General features: G+C 35.3%; 1 protein-coding gene across 1 annotated transcript in view; it reads left to right on the forward strand.

The window, feature by feature from the left end:
* Nucleotides 1-2,770: 2,770 nt before the first annotated feature.
* Nucleotides 2,771-23,319, forward strand: part of ppp4r4 (protein phosphatase 4, regulatory subunit 4) — a 30,677-nt gene continuing 10,128 nt past the window's right edge. The window contains exons 1-10 of the mRNA XM_051138338.1: nt 2,771-3,965; nt 4,940-5,013; nt 15,742-15,844; nt 15,958-16,105; nt 16,662-16,735; nt 16,855-16,961; nt 17,117-17,224; nt 17,655-17,776; nt 20,217-20,339; nt 20,435-20,598. Of these exons, the coding sequence (XP_050994295.1) occupies nt 3,861-3,965; nt 4,940-5,013; nt 15,742-15,844; nt 15,958-16,105; nt 16,662-16,735; nt 16,855-16,961; nt 17,117-17,224; nt 17,655-17,776; nt 20,217-20,339; nt 20,435-20,598 (1,128 nt within the window). The 5' untranslated portion in view covers nt 2,771-3,860. The remainder of the gene's footprint in view (nt 3,966-4,939; nt 5,014-15,741; nt 15,845-15,957; nt 16,106-16,661; nt 16,736-16,854; nt 16,962-17,116; nt 17,225-17,654; nt 17,777-20,216; nt 20,340-20,434; nt 20,599-23,319) is intronic.

Genomic DNA, 23,319 nt, shown 5'->3' on the forward strand with positions numbered 1-23,319 from the left:
CTTCAGTGGTTAAATATGCAAAAACAGAATGTTATAAATAAGTTTCATGCTTCTATAAAATAATGCTTGTTTTTTTCTTGTATGGAACGTTATAGACTGTAAATCACGCTATACTGTACTCTCAGAAAAAAAGGTACAATAGCTGTCATTTTAGGGATAAGTAAGGTACTTTTGTGCATATAAGCACTTTAAAGGTACATATTAGTGCCTAAAGTGTACATATTATTACCTTTTGAAAGTGTACCACCCCAGTGACAGCTTTTGTACTGTGCTAAGAGTGTAAAGATTTACATTGTGTCCTATAATGACCAAATAGGGGTTTATACACACTATATGGCTGTTCTACCATGCATTATTTACATACGTAAATATCGTTATATAGTCTATTGCTTGAGTGACCCGACTTATTAGAGACAGCTGTCTGTGAATGCTGGCGTGTGCTAGAAACCTCTCTGTGACACTGTAAACATCTCAGATGGACACCCAAACCTCGTGTCCTATTAAATGACTCATGTGTTTTCATCTGTAGCAGTGTAGCAATGAGGATCTGGAGCGTCAAAATAGAGCAATACTGAAATCTGAAGGTATACTAGATGTGTTAATAATAAGCCAGATTTCTGATCAACAACTGACCCAAACATGCAGTTCAGACTGTATATTGATGGCATTCTATGTACACAAGTGCTTTTGGTTTTATTACTGTCTATGCTCAGGAGCTCAAAGTCTTAACCTTTAACACACCTTAAGGTTAACACATTCAGGACATCACATCTTTCATTCCTCTCATAGATCTAATTATCAGTTGTTTTATGATTGTGTTATGGTCACAATAATGTATTATTTATTGATTCATTAATTTCAGTAATTCATTAATTCAAAATATTAATTCATTTATACATCCACCTTGTTTTTTTTTCACTGAAATAAATGTTACAATTTAAGCTTAAATGCATGAATTGTACAGACTACCACTCATCCCTAATGCATACAGTCAGTACATTGGCACCACCATCTGGTTAAAATATGTCAAACACAAATCTGTGCCTGTAGGATATTTTGTTTCTTTTTTTTTATTATTCTGATCATTAAAAAAACCTAACAACACAAATCATTACAGTGCTTCTCATATAATTTAAGAATAAACAAGTATTCTCATGCTTAACATCACGTTAATTGAAAAAAGTAACCTTTAAAAATATGTTAAAAAAGACTGATAGAATCGACCAACTCAAGGAATTCAGGTAAAATCAGATAAAAATGGCTCCTTAAGGTAACAACACTTCCACACTACAATATAGATTATACAGTAAAATAATGTTAGCCATGTATTTTTTGCTGTTACAGAAACATTCATTTTGGATGCATAACGAACCTTAATTAGCTAGAAGGAAGAGTTGTTGACCAGACATTAGTTTTGATATTTTCAGATATCTGAGACTGCACAAGTTGAGATGAGGATATGTACAGTTGACTGTTGTCAGTCTAGCAGTGAAGTGAGGAACTCAGATCGGGGGGCTAAGCATGGATTCTATGAGATCCCAGTGGTAAGGAGACTAAACCTTTCCAGCTGGCCTCATATGACCTGTTATTCAAGAGGGATATAAACAAGGATGGTGAAGATCTCTAGAGGCCAGACTAGCATTTAAGTTCCTTCACACAGGCTTGTAGCCACATGTGCTTATAAATAGATCTGTTTTATGTAGAAATAACCTGACTCCTGCATGACTTTTACAAATCGGAGTTAATGATAATTCAGTAGACATTTTACTGACTCAGTTTTGGCTTCTGAAGACTGACACTTTTTACCACTTTGCCCTTGTGCCAATTTATTTGTTTCAGAACTTGGAAGAGCCCAACCGAGGCTGTTTTATAGCCATACATTAACAATATTGAGTCTAATGAGCCTCACAGCAAAATGTCCATCCTTTACAAAAATTAACTGCAGTATAATTTGTTTTCTATTATTGTTTAATCTAGAATAACATGCAGTTTTGTTCAGCAGTATGATGCCTTGCCACACAAATTGTGCTAAAAATTAGCTGAAATGTTTTAAATTATACTGCTAATGTTATATATTTCAATAAAGCATACTTGCACTTCAGTTCACTTTTGACTTAACTGTAATTTAAAGGGATAGTTCACCCCCAAAAAAAGAAAATTCTGTCATTATTACTCACCCTTAGTTGTTCCAAAAATTAAGATTTTTTTAAATAAAATCTGAGAGCTTTCTGCATATACAGCAATGAAATTAAAATGTTCAAGCCACAGAAACATAGTAAGGATATCGATAAAATAGTCCATGTGACATCAGTGTTTCAACCTTAATTTTACGAAGCTATGAAAATACTTTTTGTGTGCACATGGACTATTTTAATGATGTTCTTACTAGCTTTCTAGGCCTTGAACGTGTCAGTTGCGTTGCTGTCTATGAAAGCTCTCAGATTTCATCCAAAATATCTTAATTTGTGTTCTAAAGTTGAATGAATGTCTTCTGGGTTTGGAACGACATGAGGGTAAGTAATTAATGACAGAATTTTCATTTTGGGGTGAACTATCCCTTTAACTGCATGCAGTGGACATATAGTTTATAGTAGTGCAACTGGAGTTTAGGGCACTACATTACAGCACAAGTATATTTTAATAAAGCATACTTAAAGTCCACTGTAGTGTAACTTCGGTACAGCTGCAGGTGAGAAAGTAGAAATGTAAACAAAAGGAACACGGTACGTTTGTTACCATACTTGTACTACAGTTAAAGAACATCTGTAATCCTACAGCCCTTAAGTAAATTAAAAGTGGCTATTAAATTACTTATTAAGTTATCATTCTGAATTGTTGTGTAGCGAAACGCGTTAGCCTGAATTCCTGTGGTAGGCACTGGTTTACAAGTTTACACAACAAGCAAAACGTCACACTGTCAGTTCGTTCTAAACCGAATGTTTACCCGGAATTAGCCATATTTAGAATATTATGCCGTAAGTAAACGTAATCAATTACAGCACAACAGTCAAAATCATTCAGTAGACGTTCTGTGTTCCGAGTCCATTTCGATGACGAACTTCGACTGAACGCTCTGACGTTCCAGCCGTTCGGAGCTGCTGTGGCATGCTGTCTCCATGGAAACCAGTTTAGTTGGTGCAGTGCGTTTGCGTGGTTTGAATATTCCTGCTTGCTAGCACATCCACAATATAAAAGACGTAGCTTTTATGAAATGGTCCGTGTTGCCATTTGAGGTAGATTTACAGAGGATTTACTTGAGGTGAGCATTAACCAGACAAAATGCACGGCTTTATCGAGAGGAGTTTTTTCGACAGGCCATTTTTTTCAACTTTGTTGTCATATTATTAGCGAGCTAACGTCAACCGAGCAGCAGGGGCAGGTGAACAGGTACGTGTGATCAGGTTAAGCAGCGATTGTAGTTTATCTTACATTTAGGAATATCAGGGATCTTTTCTTCACATGACAACAGCCATATCTGGATGGTTTTCATCATAAGCGGGGGAAGGATTTTATCTGACCACACGCACTCGACATCTCTGCTCCAGTGGGAAAACGCGCACCAAATCCATCTTTTTTTCTCGGGAAGTAAGCAACACTTTAATCGCAGGAATCCCTTACTATGTGCCGTCAGCGCAGGCGCGTCAGCTGAAAGCGCGTGTAGAAACTGCACAAACAATTGAACACCACGCAAATAAATTAGTGATAGATCAAGCTTTGCAACCAGTGGGACGCGTTTGTCGTGGGAGGACCGTCCTCTCTTCATCAAAGACATCACATCAGTCATTCACTGTCAAGGAGCCACAATAATGACAGGACTTTGACACCCGCGTCTGACACATTGACGAAGACACTTAGGACAGATGTTTGTCAGGAAAATGACGCCGAGTCAGTCCAGTTTGTTTGGAGAGATAGATGACCTGCAGGATCTTACTTTCATCGAGAGACCCATACGCAGGAGCCTGAAGGTATGTAGAATGTTTTCTTCCCTCAGTAAATGTTTCGTATAGAATTCATAAGCTGATTAACCAACAAAACTGCAACGCTAATACGAAGGCATTCAATAGTTAATACATCATAAGAGTGGAGGAATTTTTGTTTGGACGCTGCAGATGATTTCTTTAGGGAAATACTAACATTTACGCGTTTTGACGCTTTCGCCACGACCGTTTATTTTACATTATCGCGTCGCACTATTATCTTTATTTGAAGTAGTAACTGTACTAGCATCCTTAGGGAAGGACGGGGGTTGCCCACTTCAGTCTGCTGAGTGACGCAGTTTCTGTCAGCTGTCCGCATCACTGCTTCGCCTCCTCGTTTTCGCGCCTCACCACTGCGGAATAGAGGATTTCCACTTCAAACCATATCGTTATTCCTATCACTACCTTGAATTCCTTCGCGAAAGGCGGTTGCGTTCACATGTGAGCGTCGTGTTGGGCGTCTCTGCAATCATGTACCTGGCAGCACTGAAGTTAAGGATACTCTCTCATCTCGTCTCTCAGCAGCATCACGTATGCGGGAATAATGCAACGCCTACAGAGGGGGCGGGTGTTTTCTGTCCCTTATCTTTTTTTAATGGGGAGGTTCCAAAGAAAAGCATCGTGGCTCTCAGAGCCCTAAAGTAATAGACTAGGCACCCACACATGGCTCCCGTCCCCCACACTATCTCTTCCCACGCAGTCCCTCTTGCCTCGCATCCTGCCTCCCTGCAGCCTCCTCACATATTTGGCTGAGTCATCTGTAATGGAATCTTGCCCAATTACTGGCCATTCTTTATTTAAGATGCACTACTTTTGCAGATTTTCGGCTTTGCTATGGAGACGCTCAACATTTTATGCTAATGACTTCTGCTTTCTTTTTTATGAGAGCACTGTGGTTTTTGTAAAGTGCCGACAGCAAGGCCAGGTTTCATAGCTGTTCATCTTGTTTCCACCATTTGCAGACTGCTGAAGAGATTGACAAGCTCACTGTGGATGAAGATCTGAATGACATAGAGCGAGCAGTCTACCTTCTAAGGTAAAAATAGGACCCATCTGTGGCACTGCCACTTTAACTGTTCTTGAAACTGTTTTGAAATTGTTAGATCCAAGTTTGCTAGATTAAAGGCCGGTTCACACCAATAATACAAACTATAAAGATAACTAACGGTAACTATATTAGCATCCATACCAAGGAACGACAACCTTCTGTTTAAAGTCAAGTGCATTCTGATTGGCTGTCAATGTTTTTATTATTTATCAGCTTGAAAAAAAAATTGGAATGCTTTAAAGTTGTGATGTGACAGAAGTAGTGTCAGATCATTTCTGATATGCATGGCAGGGACTTGGTTCCATCTATACAGTAGGTTGTTGATTGGATGGATCGATTCTCCCATCCAATTGGTCTTTGTTGCATAGATTAAAAATATATAATGTTACCAAATTTCAAAGTTTGGGATAAGTAAAGAAGTCTTTTCTGCTCATCAAGGCTGCATTTACTTGATTAAAATTACAAAAAAAACTGTAATATTGTGATATATTATTGAAATGTAAAATAGTGGTTTTCTATTTTAATATTCTTTCAAATAGAATTTTATTCCTGTGATGAAAAGCTGAATTTTCAGCATCATTACTCCAGTCTTCAGTGTCACATGATCCCTCAGAAATCATTTTAATATGCTGATTTATTATCAATGTTGGGAAACAGTTGTGCTGCTTAATATATATATTTCTTGGAACGTGCAATACTTTTAACAGGATTTCTTGATGAATAAAATGTTAAATAGAATAGCGTTTATTTAAAATAGAAATCTTGTGTAACATTATACACTACACTGTAAAAAATAAAAAACACAATTTGAGTCGGCTTAAAAGAATTTGTTACCCTGTTGCCTTAAAATTTTAAGTTCCGTCAACTCAAATAAGTTTAGTCAACTTGAAATGTTGTACTAAGTAACAACTTAGATATTTGTGTTTGCTAAACTTAACAGATGGGTAAGTAACCCAGCTGCCTTAAACTTTTAAGTTGAATCAACTCAAATATCTAAGTTGTCACTTAGTATAATTTAACATTTCAAGCTGAATAAACTTTTTTTGAGTTGACTGAACTTACAATTTTAAGGCAGCCAGGAAACAAATTATTTTAAGTTGACTCAACAGATTGTTTTTTACAGCGTACCATTAAAAGTTTGGGGTCAGTAAATTTTCTCTTTCATTCTTTGTTTTAAAGAAATTAATACTTTTATTCAGCAAGGATGTATTAAACTGATAAAAAAGTGATAGTAAAGACTTAATTTGTTAGAAAAGATTTTTATTTTGAATAAATGCTGTTCTTTTTAACTTTTTATTCATCAAAAGAATCCTGAAAAAAAGCATCACAGGTTCCATAAAAATATTAAGCAGCACCTACAAACACTAATAATAAATTAGCATATTAGAATGATTTCTGACAGATCATGTGACACTGAAGACTGCAGTAATGGCTGATTAAAAATTCAGCTTTGCATCACAGAAATAAATTACATTTGAAAGTATATTAAAATAGAAAGCTGTTATTTTAATTTGCAGTTATATTTTATAATATTACCTTTTTTCTGTATTTTTGATCAAATAATTGGAACTTTGATCCTAAACCTTTTGAACGGCAGTGTATATTTACTAACAAACAGGTGCCATTTTTGTTCAAATTAAAAAAGTGATCACTTAAACAATATTGCAACATAAATCAAGCCACATCATCTTGTTCTCAGGTAGGCCACTGTGCCATGTTTTGCATCATTAGTCGAGTCTGTGTGTCCCAGACTGTCGAAATCAGTTGTGCTCATTGCTCTTTTCTTTCCACTTGACACTGTGGAAACTGTTTATCCACGCCAACATTGTTGGCTGCAACTGTTTAGCCAAACGTGTATCCGGGGTAAGCTGACCGCACAACAACTTCTCATTGCTTGCTGACTGGCACAGAACATTCAGCTCAGTGGGTCAGGGCAGGCGGTGTCATCGCCGCTGTACTAGTCTGATGAATAATGGATCTCTTGAATGGTCGCTCATTGAGATCTAGGTAGAGCTAGCTGACTGCATGCTCATCTCGAAGGACTTTGAGGAGTCACCACTCTTAAGTTTCAATGTTATTGTCGCTCAGATGCAGGTTTAGCAGTGATATAGTGTTATCTGATCATTAAAGTTGAATGGATATGGTGCTGATTACTGGAGAGACTGAGTTAAAATTTGATCAGATTTCTAGAATCTGCACATCTAGGGTTTGTCTGATCTTACAGTATCATGAATTTATAGTGAGCAAATGTGCGTGTATTCTTGGTTCAATTTTGTTTTAGTCGAGTTTTCGACAAGTTTAAGAACATTCCAAAACATTTACAAAAGTTACATTAGAAGGGACACTTTTAATTACTCTACATATGATTTTTTATAGTTTGTTTTGTTCTTACACCTGTTTATCAGAGAACATAAACCAGTACAAAAGGGTACTTCAGGCACATCTTATTTTAAAAGAGGTTGATATATCATGTTTTGACAGGGCTGGGCAATAAATCGCTAACGATAATTATCCATTATTTACCGTAAATTTACTGTAGTAGCACTAACTGTACAATGGTATTGTGTCAGAAATGTGGGTATATTTGTGTCTAATTGTATTATTTTATTAATGTAGAGATGTATTAAATGTATTGAAGGAGTAATGGAATATAATTACAGTATTTTTTTTGTGATTAAGCTATAGCATTTATGCATTTATACTAAATGTATTTAGACTACTATTTTTCATACAAAACCCAGAAACCATATTACATTTTTACCATGGTATTGATTTGCTATATTTGTGGTTTTAGCTGTTATTACCATAATCTAAATGTATGTTACTATGGAAGAGTAGATAAAAAAAGTATAAAAGATATAAAAAAATATAGAAGATATAAAAATTAGGTTGCTACAATTTTTACAGATATTACTGATTTTGATAATAAACATAAATCTACATCAGCATGCTAAATCAAGCTACTATCAAATGTTTATTTCTAAGAGACAACATATATATATATATATATATATATATATATATATATATATATATATATAATTAATATTATTGGCAACATAAATCAGTTTCTTGATTTGAAACAGTATTGCTCATTAAAACATGCAGAACTAAGAAATTATTTGTTTCTATTAAAAATATTTATTTTGTTATGTAAAAACGACTGGAAAAAGTGTAAAGAATTCAAAAAACATTAAGTGTTTGTCATGTTCTGACCATAAAGAATAGTTTAAAGTAACGATTAACTGTCTGGTTTTTACAACTTTCATACTGTAGCAAAAATCTACCTTTAAACTTGAAATAAAAATTTTACAATTATCGTGTCATATTGCCCAGTTTAGAGGTATTTGAATTCTATAGAATTTTAATCAGTTTGGATTATGTTGTTTTAACATTAACTTGAGAAACCTTAATGTGATTAATATTTGTCAATTTATTATTACATATTTGTTTTAATACATATGCTGTTTCTTGTTTTATTTATACTGTATATAACTGACAAAAATGCATCACATGAATTGCATTAGTTTATTTTAAACTGTAATTCAAATAGATGGATATTTGATATTCAATTCAAATACATAAACCCTAAATTTAGGCCTAAATCTTTTGAGTGTATATATTAATAGATTTTCATTTATGCATTTGGCAGACATTTTTATCCAAAGCAACTATGTTTCTATCAGTCCTTGCATTCCCTGACAATCAAACCACGACCTTGCTGTTGCTATTGGCATGTTCCACTGTTTTTGCTACATGAATTCTCAGTTAGTATTAGTATGTAGACACATTTTCACATCATCAGTCTAGTTGGAGCACCATTGCTTTTGACATTTATGGAGTCAGCTTTTAGGTCCCTATTTAGCTGCCTCTATTCAGTTCTTGTTCCCCAGTCCATGATATATAGAAATTGGTTTCTTGGTACTAGAGCAACAGCAGCAGTTGACCTGTTATCTGGTTACGTGTTGTTTACTTCCATGCTATGCAGAGATAAAAATGCTTGTACCAAATATCCAAAACTCAAGACACTTCCCTCTTTTGGATGGTCTGTATTTGTCCCTCTTTAACCTATAAAACTCCATGCCTGTGCTAATTAAGTGCCAGTGTCGGTCCACAGCCTGACTCCCTTGGGTGGCAAACTAGTTCTGAGAACAATTTAATTGCCCCTGTTCGCTGTCATTTGGCACGCAAAAGCAGGCTGCCAGAGCATCTGTAAGATGACAGGAAAGCGAGTGCTTGTTAAGAAATGGATGAATGGTTAAAAGAGGAGGTGTTTCTGATATGCAGACACCTCACAGATTATGGTTACGCAAACGTGGTGCCATCTTAGTGAGACATTTTTAGCATTTTGCACTCCTAGTCATTTTGTATTGTATAAACCAATATCAGATTTCAGTGTATCTACATTGCCTAGTTGTTTGTTGTCTGTGACAACTTTGAAATTGTTCTCAATTACAAAGCTTGAATAATCCACGCTGACATCAAGTAACCCCTCTGAATGTCCAGTTACATGAGGTTGCATGTCATGATTTTGTTATTATCTCAATGTTGTACACATTGCTTTTTAAATTTAAAATGCTTTGCATGCCTTGCATATAAGTGCGACAACAGGTGATATTTTAGCAGTTCTCCTGAACATGCAGATTCATACTGAAAAGATTAGATTATGCTCATTAAATTTTGCAGAGCAATGGTAAAAGTGACTGCACATTTAGCTTGATTAATTGAGGCAATTTTATTTAGCGATTTGGGCATTGTTGTCAATTACAAGAGACACATTTGCAAAAATTGTATTTTGCTTCCTTTATCAGTGATTCACTTGATAATCTATGTAGTTGAAGCTTGCATGTATCATTGGGCTTAATTCGCAAATATGCTGCTATGCTACATACAAATAAAAGATTGTGCAACTTTGGAATTGTGCATTTCAGATACAGCGTGAGTAGCATGTAAACCCTCACTGCCTCTGATAAAGTAAGACTTGGCCAGGGACGTTGCTGCTGACTAGCTTTTAGGTACTGTGAGTTTAGATGAGGCTCAGTGAGGGATTTTTCCATTCTGGTGTGCTGATGTCAGGAACGGCTCTGAATGCGTCACTGCTCTTGCTGAGAGTCATACTGATGAAGCTGCAGGGTTTTAAAACATGCTTTTTGTTGTTTGCATCAGGACTTGTTTGTCGTAATGACTCTGTTAGGGTATTACACTCCAAGAGTTTAGCATAGCCCAGTTTCCCTGCTGGTAGATATCTGTTACTACACAATCTGGTTCTAAAAACACATTGTCTACTTTGACGTTCATTAAAACATATATTATACATATGTTATTTGGAAGAGTTTTTTGCAAGCAACATTTTCATATACTTTTGGTGATTTACATTAATTTTCCAATCTTCAAAACATTGATATTCCTTTAAATGGAACCCTGGGTATTAAGACTTGTATGGTTAAATATAGGGCTGGGCGATATGGCGAAAAAATCAGACCGTTCGTTCAATTTTTTTTTTTTACGATTTTTAACTAGTCAACTTAAAATTGTAACTACAACATGATTCAAGTAACTTTTTCTTTATTAAACCTTTAGTTAAAGAAAATTCTATTCCGAGTGCACCACACATGAAGTTGTCAACTTGTTAAATATCTGTGCAGAAAAGATGCATAAACTACAACTACATCTTTTACAAACTTGTCATATACATATTACTCGTATCGCCTAGCAATACAAGTGCATCACACGTGTGCGGTTAATCACATGTGCCGACATGTCTAATTTTGACGTTTGGTAATATTTCTATTCAAAATTGCGATTCCTCTATTTCTAAAAAAAAAAAAAAAATTGTGGCAAAACAGTAAATTCGAATGAATCAATAAAATTGGAAGCCCTAGTTAAATATAATGTAAATAATGTCACTTACTGAAATATGTAGTAGAAAACCCATGAAAGATTTACGTTATTTAAAAAATCCACATTGTTTTAGGGTGTTTTCATACCTGGCACATTGTTTCGGAACCTGGCGCATTTCCCCCCCTTAGCTCGGCTTGGTTGGACATATGTGAACACGGCAATCACTCTCGGATCCGCGGCAAAACAATCGGTCCGAGATGAATGAGGCGCGTGACTTGTATTAACACATTTGGTCCTTTTAGACATTTTGCTGTGTGAAAGCGAACCGCACCAAGAATAAAAGGAACAAAGCAATCAATCTACAGGTGTGAAAGCAACCTTATACATATTTTGGACTGTGGAGGGCACCATTATTTCAATGATGTTGAATGGTTGCACTTTCTAAACTACTGGTGCTACATATTGCCATTTCTACCGCAGCACAACTTGGAATACACAACTTGGAAAATAAAATACCGGTATGATGAGCACAGCTACTGAAAGAACCTACAGGTAGTGATGGATATAAGTGTAGGCTTAAACCAAATGTTGTACCATTGATTTTTCCCCACAAGGAGTCTAAACGCCCCCAGATATCGAGTGAAATCCACAGTGAGAAACTCCTTCAGTGGCCGTGGCATCATGACAAGCGTTGGCATGTTTACATCCTGCCAGGATGGTATCTAGCGTTTCTTGTCTCTGCCGTTTGTAAGCTCTTTCAGTAGCTGTGGTCTACTAAAAGCCTCAACGGCATCTGGGCTAAAGTGGAGAGAGCAAAGACGCAGGTCTTTAGAAAGTTTTATGCGTCCAAAGGCATCTTCCCATTCCTATTTTTATCGCTAGGAAAGCAGTGAAGACTTATTTTGCTTCTCTTGTTGCCTTTAGACTGAAAATTACAACCAAAAGAGGCATCGTATCAATATTTTATTTTCCAAGTTGTGTTTTCTGAGTTGTGTTGCGTCAGTAACTCACTGAGTGCAGCCGTCACGTCATCAAAATAATGGTGTCTCCCGTTGTCCAAATGTATAAAATGATGTGTATAAGTCATATTTCACTATGAGACATCACAAGTCTTAATACCCAGAATTTCCTTTAATAGCATTATGGAATGAAGGATGTGCACAATTTAGAAGAAAGTGTCACTTGTGTAGGGAATGAAATATTTGTTCACAGACAGACTGCAAACAGCCTGTGCTCTTCACTTTCTTCCCAGCATCATCATTGGCTCTGTTGGGGTTGGAAGGATTAGAGAGGCTGCCAAATGTAAACTAATTACTAAGTGGGCTTTGTTTAGGTTTCATTACAGTCCTGCTGGCTCAACAATCAACTGCCGACTCATTTCTTTTGGAGGGGGAGAAATCAAACAGTGTGTCACTTTTTGCCACTGCATGTTGCCTTCACCGGCTCTTTCTCTCTTTCCTAACTTTGTGTTGAAACTCGAGACGCAGTTGAGCTCAGCTAGGGTTTGATGTGAATTGTTTTCAGAGATTCTGAACACGAGCTAGTATGTTTCCAAAATGGGCCTTTCCAAACATATTTAGATGATGTAACCTTCCATAGGAAGTGGACATAATGTTTTTTCCTAGACAGCAATGAGATAACAGGAGTGCAAACAGAGACTTGTGCTTTCTTTTTTGTTGTCAGTTTAGACCAATAGACCAATGTGATCTCACATTTGTTTTCTCTAGACAATCAGATTTGCCAAAGTCGCAATCAGTAGTTTAGGAATTCAAACATATTTCCCCAGATTCTTCCTATTCAATTATCCAAACCAATGTTACCCACTTTCATAGTTTTGCTCTATTCATTTAACTTCATAGCCCCATTTAGCCCCATGTTTAGCCCCATCTCCCATCTGAGATCTCTAGCAACTTCTAAATTCAATGAAATGTTCTTCTAGGCTGAGGCCATTGTGTATCATTCACTCACCAGGGAAATCTAATTACAAATGCGAGCGAAGCTCTTTTTACTTTCTGACCACTTTCCAGGCAGGACCTGGCCGGAGCAAACAGAGACTCGAGGCTTACGGCAGTGGGATTGTGTTTCCAAACCATTCAGCACCTGGTCTTTAGCTGATTATGTCTTTCGTCTTCGTATACATGCCAGCTGCTCTTTTCTCTGTATGGTACCTCTGTCATTTAGTGTATAAACACAGGCATTGCTGAGGTGCTGCAGGTTATTGACCATATTCAAGAAGTGCACAAAGCATGACCGAATTACTCCCTTCTTAGACAAACTTGGCAGCAGGTCAGGCTGTTTCTTGGTTATTAAATAACCGTCTGCCAACAAAGGACACAGGAGGACAACCTATCCCTGAAAAAGTAATGAATACCTGTTTATGGTTCATTATTTAGAACAACAGCACACATGAGAGACTGATAGACATGAGAGTGTTCAGAGAGAACGTCTAGGAGCTTCAGCTGCACTAAGCTTCAGAGGGTTCTGCTTGAATGGTAAAAACAACTACAGCACAATGGTTCTATAAATAATCTGAGCATGTAGGCGTTTCCTTCACATTTATGGCTACTTGCACATTTCATCTAAAATAAAATGGCTAAAATGTTTAAAAAGAAAATGAAAGGTAGTAATTAAAGGGTCATGACTGTGCTCTGTTTTTCCTAGTAATCAACCAAATGTTCTTGGACTGTGTTGGTGCAAAAAAATGGAATTTTTATATTCTGCTGGTCATGTGATCAGCAGTTCACTGGCATTTAAACCATTTACATTGAGGGCATTTAGCAGACACTCCTATACAAAGAGCAGCTTACAAAAGGGCTTTGGTTTCACATAAGAGCCCATTGTGATCAACAGATGGCAAGCATGCAACTCAGCATCATCTGCTACCGTAGGAATAAAGTGCTTCATGAACAAAAAAAAACAAGTGTGGACTAGTACAAAGCAATCAAAAGTAATATACAGTGCATGCAATAAAACAAGCCGACACAAGTTGTTGTGTTAATTAATCCAAGTATTGCTGAAAGAGGTGGGTCGACCCTGCATCTAAAGATTGGGATTGATTCATTGTCCTACAAATCAAATCTCTAATTGTTCTCTAATTTCCTTATTCATACAGTCAGCAAGGAGTCTCTGCCCATAGCGACCTGTTGTTCTAATGGGGAAAATATCTTATCCGCTTATTTTTCCCATTAGAGTGGATGTGTTTATTTGTAAATGTAATGGGTCTGACTTCCAGTGTCATTTGCTTCCAGATATTTTTAGCTGTACAAAACAGCTCGTTTTTCTGTTTGACATTATAAACTGGTGTTTCTTACCTTATCATTTAATGTGTTGTCTTAATTATGAACACACTGGTTTTTAGTGCAAACAGCTTTACCATTTACTGCACTTGGTTATTTTTCTTGTTATTTCCCTACAGTGGCTAATGAACCATAAGTCTTCACATTTACAGAAAACAGCTTACTTCTGCATTGAAAAATAGATTTGGCTATATATATATATATATATATATATATATTTTTTTTTTTTTGAAAACAAAAACATTCCAAAAACTTTATGGGCAAAAGGAATTGTACATATTCAAATAATGTAAAAAAAAACAAAACAAAACAAATCCATAATTTACATTAGTCAAGATTATGCATGACTTAATTTTTTGCTGAATTAGAAATTCAATAACAGCTCCACAAAAGTCAAACGCAATGCAAAAGTAAACCTATGGGCGAGAAGTCTGGTTCGTTAGCTGCTGTAGGGAAATAATGAGAAGAATAACAACGTGCAGTAAATGGTAAAACTGTTGGCACTTCAAACCAGTGTGTGCATAATTAAAGGAGAAGTCCACTTCCAGAACCACAATTTACAGATAATGTATTGCTACCTTGTCATCCAAGATGTTTATGACTTTCTTTCTTCAGTCGTAAAGAAATTGTGTTTTTTGACATTTTTTTGACACATTGAAACATTTCAGGATTTTTCTCCATGTAATGGACTTCTATGGTGGCCTGATTTCGAACTTCCAAAATGCAGTTTAAAATGCGGCTTCAAATGATCCCAAATGTGGTTGTAAATGATCCCAGCCGAGGAAGAAGGGTCTTATCTAACGAAACGATTGGTTATTTTCATAAAAAGAAAATACAATTTAAATACTTTTTAATCTCAAACACTCGTCTTGTGTTGCTGTCCCTGAACTCTGTGTATTCTGGCTCAAGACAGTTAGGGTATGTCGAAAAACTCATCGTAACTTCAAAATCATCCTATATCGCTGTTTTACCTTTTTTGTTAAGGGTGTTTGATCTTCTTTGCATGTTCACTTTGCAAAGACTGGGTAGGTACTTCTGCAGCGATGTAGGATGATTTTGAAATGATTTTTGAAGTTGAGGGAGAAAATACGATCCTAGTTTTTTGACCCTAACTGTCTTGAACCAGAATACACAGAGTTCAGGGAGAACAAGACAAGACGAGCATTTGAGATTAAAAAGTAAATTGTATTTTCTTTTTATGAAAATAACCGATCGTTTCGTTAGATAAGACCCTTCTTCCTCGGCTGGGATCGTTTACAACCACATTTGGGATCATTTGAAGCCGCATTTTAAACTGCATTTTGGAAGTTCGAAATCAGGCCACCATAAAAGTCCATTACATGGAGAAAAATCCTGAAATGTTTCTCTCAAAAAACACAATTTGGATGACAATACATTAAAATAATATGGTAAGACACACCAATTTGCAATATCAAGCAGCAAAATTAAATGTTCTGTACAGCTAAAAATAGCTGGACCCAGCTGAGCTCGGAAGCCAGACTAAATGGCCAAATGGCTATGCCCGCTCTGACTTCTAAAATAAGGTGGATATCATCAGCCATATCTCTTTGTTATTCAGTTCTGGTGAGGATGTCCAACGGGCCAGCGTGATCATCAACCTGCCTATCCTGGTGCGTCAAAACCCAGCAGAGACCTTTCGTAGGGTGGTGCCAAAAGTCAGGGTAGGCCAAACAATGTGCAATTTATTGCTTTTTGTTGTTAGGATCCTTCTATGACTTCTTAGTGTGTACTGTGTGTGAATGATCATACAGAGCTCCATTTTCAACCCCAACAGGAAGTGCTGCATGTAGCTGGGGCGGATATGCAGCTCGCCGCAGCAGGATCTTTCCTGACGGTCCTCCAAGATGACATTGTCCTCATCCAGACACACACCCACTCAATCTTGCAGATAGTTCTCCTGAATCTCGACCACAGGGACACAGGTTGCCATTTTGAGAAAGCTTGTAAAGCACTTGTAGAAAGTATATACAATAAATTTGATGAGATTTTTTTTCAGCATTCTCTTTGAAATGACTACTTGAATGCATGAGTGCTTATTTTCAGTCTTGTGAGTGGAATACAACACTGCTGTTCAAAACTATGGGGTCAGCATGGTCCTTTTTTTTAGTTTTATTCAGCAAAGATGTATTTTTTTTATTAAATGTGAGTAAAGACATTTATTTGAAATAAATGTTTCATTTCTGTTTATTAAAGAATGTCTTAGAAGATATATCATGGTTTTTACAAAAAGCAACACAGCTGTTTTGATGTTAATAAAAATGTTTCACATTCATAAGAAATTGTATTTCACAACACTACAGTTTTACTGTAGATCAAATAAATGCTACCTTGGATAAGCTTCTTTCAAAAATATTGCTTAAAATTGTTTTACATTTTACAGACCCCAAACTTTTGAACAGTAGTGTGTGCCAAAATAAAAAAAAACATATTTCTGCATGTCGAGGACACAATCAGCTACTATGTCTTTATTTTTAACAGTGGTCAGCAATGCTTGGTTAGAGACGTTGCTGTCAGCAATTGATGCTTTACCAAAGGAGACTATCAGGCAAGAGGTAAAGACAGCTGCAGTTTTTTTTTCTGTCTATCATTTCTAAACCCATGGGATAATCCGTAGAAATCAGCTATTAGTGTGAATTAAAATTCAATTTGCTTTGATTGATTGTTTGCACAGATTCTGAGTCCTCTATTATCGAAGCATCAGCTCTCCCAGTCTGTCCCGGCACGTCTGGCCAGCTGTCGCATCTTAGGAAAAGTTGTTGGCAAGTTTGAGTCATCAATGTGAGTTCTACAGTGGAAGCACCACTTGACCAATCAAATAAAAGGACAGAAACAACCTATTATATGATCTTCCTAATATAGAATAATGACATTGAAGTTGAAAAGCTTAATATAAATTGTCGACTTAAAATGTCTACCGTGACTTTTCTCTGCAGAGTAAAGAAAGACCTTTTGCCACTGATCAGGTCGTTATGCCAGGACGTGGAGTACGAGGTGCGCGCCTGCATGTGCCGCCAGCTGGAGAACATCACCAGGGGAATTGGGTAAAAAGATATGAAGAGAGACATTAAAAAGAACATTTTGTTATTTGAATATCTAATGCTGCCAAATCTAAATGACTTATTCCTGTATGGAAGAGTACTGATCTTGATTCACAGACATCAGATAGAAAAACACAGTATATTGTATCATCAGGTTTAGTGTATATGATTTTTAGTTTTAGTTTTTATATAACTTTTTCACTGACTTCAATTTTATTAATACCTGGGTATGTGTTTTTAACACTTCTTTTGAATGTGAGACATTGTTTCTCAAATATTTAAACAAAGGAATGAAAGTTTGTGACAGAATGATGCCTAAATTTAAGCACTTCTGGATATTCTGTTAGAAATAATAACGTCTATGGTGAACATTTATGTGTACAGTATTAGTATGGATCATAAGACTAGTTTGTGTATATTTGCTCTGTCTCAGGCTGGACCACACTAAGGTTGAAGTGCTCCCTGAACTGGTTGAGCTGGCCCAAGATGAAGCCAGTACTGTTAGACTGGCAGCTTTCGACACCATCATCAACCTCTTAGAAATGTTTGACAGTGGTAAGCCACTCACAGTGTTCACTGAATGAATTTGATTCTCATATTAGTTGTTTTATTAAAACAGAATAACTACTACTACACCGTAAAAAACAAGAACAACATTTGTTGAGTCAACTTAAAACAGTTTGTTACCTTGCTGCCTTAAAATGTTAAGTTCAGTCAACTCAAATATGTTTAGTCAACTTAAAAAGTAATTTTATACTATGTGACAACTTAGATATTTGAGTTGACTAAACTAAAAATTTGGTTTGTTAAAATTTTAAGTTGAGTCAACTCAAATATCTAAGTTGTTAGTACAACTTAACATTTCAAGTTGACTAAACTTTTTTGAGTTGACTGAACTTAAAATTTTAAGACAGCCAGGTAACAAATTATTTTAAGTTGACTCAATGAATTGTTTTTTACAGTGTACTAGTAAAACCATTGGTTTTTATGCACTGGTTAATTTTGAAATTTTAGGCTGTTTTGCTTTTCTTCTTTAAGAATAATGGAAAGAAAACATCCAAAATACACATTTAAGATGTTATTTTATTTAACTTTATCTATTTGTGTCAGGTTTTCAATTACAATGCATGTATTTGAAGACAGTTTTTCAGTTTTTCTAGCTGTTGACAGTATTTTCTGATTTATAGAGTGATAAAGGTGTTCAGAATCTCCTCTGTAAAACATTTATTGTGAAAAAATGAAACGAATGAATTTTGGCTTTATCAAGTGTTCATATTTCTGTTCTGGAATTGTATGCAAATTTGTATGTTGTATATTTAAAGAGGAACTCCACTTCCAGAACAACAATTTACAGATAATGTACTCACCCCCTTGTTATCCAAGATGTTCATGTCTTTCTTTCTTCAGTCGTAAAGAAATTATGTTTTTTGAGGAAAACATTTCAGGATTTTTCTCCATATAGTGGACTTCTATGGTGCCCCGAATTTGAGTTTAAATGCGGTTTAAATGCGGCTTCTAACGAAGAAGGGTCTTATCTAGCGAAACGATCGGTTATTTTCATAAAAATAATACAATTTATATACTTTTTAATCTTAAACGCTCATCTTGTCTTGCTCTTCCTGACCTCTGTTTTTTTCCGGTTCATGACAGTTAGGGTGTGTCAACTTCAAAATCGTCCTGTATCGCTATTTTACCTTTTTGTTAAGGGTGTTTGATCTTCTTTGCATGTTCACTTTGGGTCGCTACTTCTGCAGCGAGGTAGGATGATTTTGAAATGATTTTTGAAGTTGAGGGAGAAAATATGATCAGAGTTTTTCAACATACCCTAAATGTCTTGAGCCAGAATACACAGAGTTCACGCAGAGCAAGACAAGATGAGTGTTTGAGAATAGAAAGTATTTAAATTGGATTTTTTTTATGAAAATAACCGATCGTTTTGCTAGATAAGACCCTTCTTCCTCAGCTGGGATCGTTTACAACCACATTTGGATAGTTTGAAGCCGCATTTAAATTTCATTTTGGAAGTTCAAACTCGGGGCACCATATCAGTCCATTATATGAAGAAAAATCCTGAAATGTTTAACTCAAAAAATACAATTTCTTTATGACTGAAGAAAGAAAGACATGAACATCTTGAATGACAAGGGGTGAGTACATTATCTGTAAATAGCTGTTCTGGAAGTGAACTTCTCATTTAAACATTTCAGAAAACACAAAATACAAAACAATTGTCTTAAAGAGGTTCACCTAAAAATAAAAATTCTGTCATGAATTACTCACCCTCATGTTGTCCCAAACCCATAAGACCTCCGTTCATCTTCTGAACACAAAATAAGATATTTCTGATGAAATCCGAGAGCTTTCTGACCTTTCAAGGCCCCGAAAGATAGTAAGGACGTCGTTAAAATAGTTAAATAGTAGTAAATGTAACATCAGTGGTTCAACCTTAATTTTATGAAGCTAATGTTCTTACTACCTTTCTGGGCCTTGAACGTGGTAGTTGCGTTGCTTTCTATGCAGGGTCAGAAAACTCTGAAGATAAAAGAATTTAAGGGTTTGAAACGACATGGGTGTGAGTAACTAATGACAATTTTTATTTTTGTGTGAACTATCCCTTGTGTGAAATATGGTGATATCTATTAGTTAATTTTTACCCTTTTCACCTGTAGTGTCTTGCTTTAATATCAGCTTTTCTGTTGTGGAAGTCAGACAATCTGAAAGGGACTTGAATTACAGAAAAACAGAGATGTGTCAGAGAGGTGTGAAAACATTTGCACTTTCTATTGTTTCACAGAGTATAGTTTGAAACACATGCTGTGTACCTGCTCATATCGTCAGACACAGCACAGTTATTTCCATACATTAGGCGCATACTGGAACATCAGACTTAAAAACTGGCATGTGGCTCCCTTGTGAAAAGATGTTGAAACTTGTCTCATGCTCTTTCTCTGTCATCTTCTCACCCTCCCCTCTTTTCTGTCACCATTTTTCATAGATGACAGGACTTGTGTCATATTTCCCTTGGTGAAGGCATTCTGTGAAAAATGCTTCAAAGGAGATGAGGCAGTATTGGCCTCCTTGTCCTTCCAGTATGGAAAACTTTGTCACGGGCTCTCAGGTGACTGTCTGCTTCCTGTTTACATCTTTTTGAAATGTTTTAGAAGTACAATCTATGAGTCATAACATGGATTTTTGTATCTTTTATTTGAACAGAGTCTTTTACTGACGAGCAGCACCTCTGGTTTCTGGAGTTTTATAAGAAGCTGTGCTGTCTGGGTCTGCAGCATGAAAACGGGCATTGCGAGAGCCAGCCCTACCCACTGGAGCTGGAGAACAAATACGCCCTAGTGCGCAGGAACTGTGCCTACAACTTTCCTGTAAGTTTCCCTGGCTTGCATCCATAACTGTTTTAGTCTAAGTCTAACCAATCTTAATAAATACTTTTTTTTGTTTAGGAATTGCATGTTAAAAAAATTTCCAGAATATTTTTATGATTTGAACCAAAATTTCCGGGCACTGTTATCTATTTTTAACGCTTGTCAGTGGAGGCAAAAGCTTCTAGAATAGCTCAACAGCTCATCTGAGGAATTTAGACCTCTGACTGCTCCATCATCAATGTCTGAAGTGGTTCTTTGTTGTTAGTGTAGTTATATATAGCCGCAGTCATTCAGAAGTTTGCGAACAGTCTGAGATGTAGGTGGCTGAAAGTTATGTCCAAGAAGCCATTATTATTTTAAATGACTCAAGCAGATACAGTACATGCTCATTTTCAGAATGGTTTTCATTAAAGAACCATTTCACCCAAAAATGGAAATGCTGTCATCATTTACACACTGGAGCTTTCAAGGTCTTTAAGAGGGACCCAAAAGCATGGTAAAAGTGTTACAAAAGTAGTCTGGATTTGTATATTATATATAAGTTGTTATTCACTGATAATGTTTAATTTCAACAGGGTGCAACTGAAAAGATCCAACTAAAAAAAGGGATGTAATGATTAACTCAATTCGCAATGCAATGCGATTTTTATTTTTATCATTTTTATCTTTGCCGGAACTACATTACCGAAGTTTATTTTTTTCCATTTTTTCCATTTTTTCTTACCAAGGCTGTATTGACTTGAATAAAAATACAGCAAAAACACTTGAACTGTAAAATATTACAATTTAACCTTTCTATTTATATTAGGGCTGTCAGTCAATTAAAAATTGTAATCTAATTAACTAGATGATGTTTTAATCGCAAAATAAATTTGACTGTGAAATTACCCACAACAGATTATTGAAAGCTATTTTGTGTTAAATGAAAAAGTATCAAGTAGACATTACAAATTGTAGCTTTAGAAAGAAATATTTTATGTTTTAACATAGAATTTATTACACATAAACATTTAGGCTGCAACGGCCTAACGTGAACTATGGAACATAAAAGAAGATACTATGAGAAAAATGTCAGTACTTTTTGTTCATATGATGAAAGTCATTGTTAACAGCTTTGTTACCAACAGTCTTCAAAATACCTTTTTTTATGTTCCACAAAAGAAAGTTTTGAAATTACATAAGGGTGAGTAAATGATGACAGAATTTACATTTTTTTGGTGAACTATCCCTGTAATGTTTTTAAGATTATATATATATATATATATATATATATACATATACAAGTTACTTCATATATATATGACACTCTAAATAAGAAACTAAATCTGCCAGCAGGTGGGGGTTAATGTCTTCATTGGTCATTCATTCATTCATTCATTCATTCATTTGATTCATTCAGGAATGAAGCAAATGGCTGTCTTTATGAATGGGCTTTTAAATAATTGGTTCACATGATTCATTTAAAACACAGATTCATTTAGAGACGCGCAACAATTCTGCTGTGGCTTCAAAGGTAATATGTTCTCTGCAGAATTGAGCAAAAACACATAATATTGTGTTTAATATATAACTCAATATCAACTTCTTATTTACTGAACTGTTGTATAAAATCACATTTAAGCTTGTGATAGATCTGGACAAAATCAGCACTCATGTCAAATTGCTCTTGCTGCCTGTGTGATATGTGATATATAAATATGAGACAAAAAAATATATAAAAAATATAAGATGACATACAGGTCTGGGGGCGGGGCTGGCACGTTAACTGCGTTAAAATATTTTTTTGCATTATTTTTGTATAACTTATTATTAATTAACGTTTTAAACTGACAGCCCTATATATATATACACTACCGTTCAAAAGTTTGGGGTCAGTACATTTTTATTGTTTCTTTTTTTTTTTTTTTTTTTTTAAGAAATAAATACTTTTATTCACCAAGGATGTATTAAGTTAATAATTAAAAGTTTATTAAAAGTTAATAATAAATAATTTACATTGTTATAAAATATTTATATTTTAAATAAACACTGTACTTTTTAAACTTGTTATTCATAAAAGAATCCTGAAAAAAAAAAAAATCACAGGTTCCAAAAAATATTTGGCAGCACAACTGTTGATCTTATCCAACATTGATCATTCTAATAATAAATCTGCATATTAGAATGATTTCTGAAGGATCATGTGACACTTAAGGCTGGAGTAACAGCTGATAAAAATTCAGCTTTTTATCACAGGAATAAATTCTATTTTAAAGTATGTTAAAATAAAAAACATTATTTTATATTGTAAAAACATTTTGCAATATTACTGTTTTTTTCTATATTTTTAATCAAATAAATGCAGCCTTGATGAGCATAAGAGACTTCTTTAAAGACTATTACAAGTCTTACTGACCCCAAACTTTTGAACGGTAGTGTATATATATATATATATATATATATATAATATTTTAAAATGTACTGTATTCCTGTTATGACAAAGCAGCCATTACTCCATGTCAGCTGTAACAATATTGTTCAGAAATTGTTCAGAAAAAATACAGTAAAAACAGTAGTACTGTAACATATTATTACAATTTAAACTAACTTTTCTATTTGAATATATTTTAAAATGTCATTTATTTTCCTGTGACGACAAAGCAGCCATTACTCCAGTGCTCAGCATCACACAATCCTTCAGAAATCATTCTAATATGCTGATATTGATTTGAAAGCGTTTTT

Source organism: Labeo rohita, chromosome 20 (assembly GCF_022985175.1).
Source record: "Labeo rohita strain BAU-BD-2019 chromosome 20, IGBB_LRoh.1.0, whole genome shotgun sequence".
In the NCBI taxonomy this organism is placed as follows: domain Eukaryota; kingdom Metazoa; phylum Chordata; class Actinopteri; order Cypriniformes; family Cyprinidae; genus Labeo; species Labeo rohita.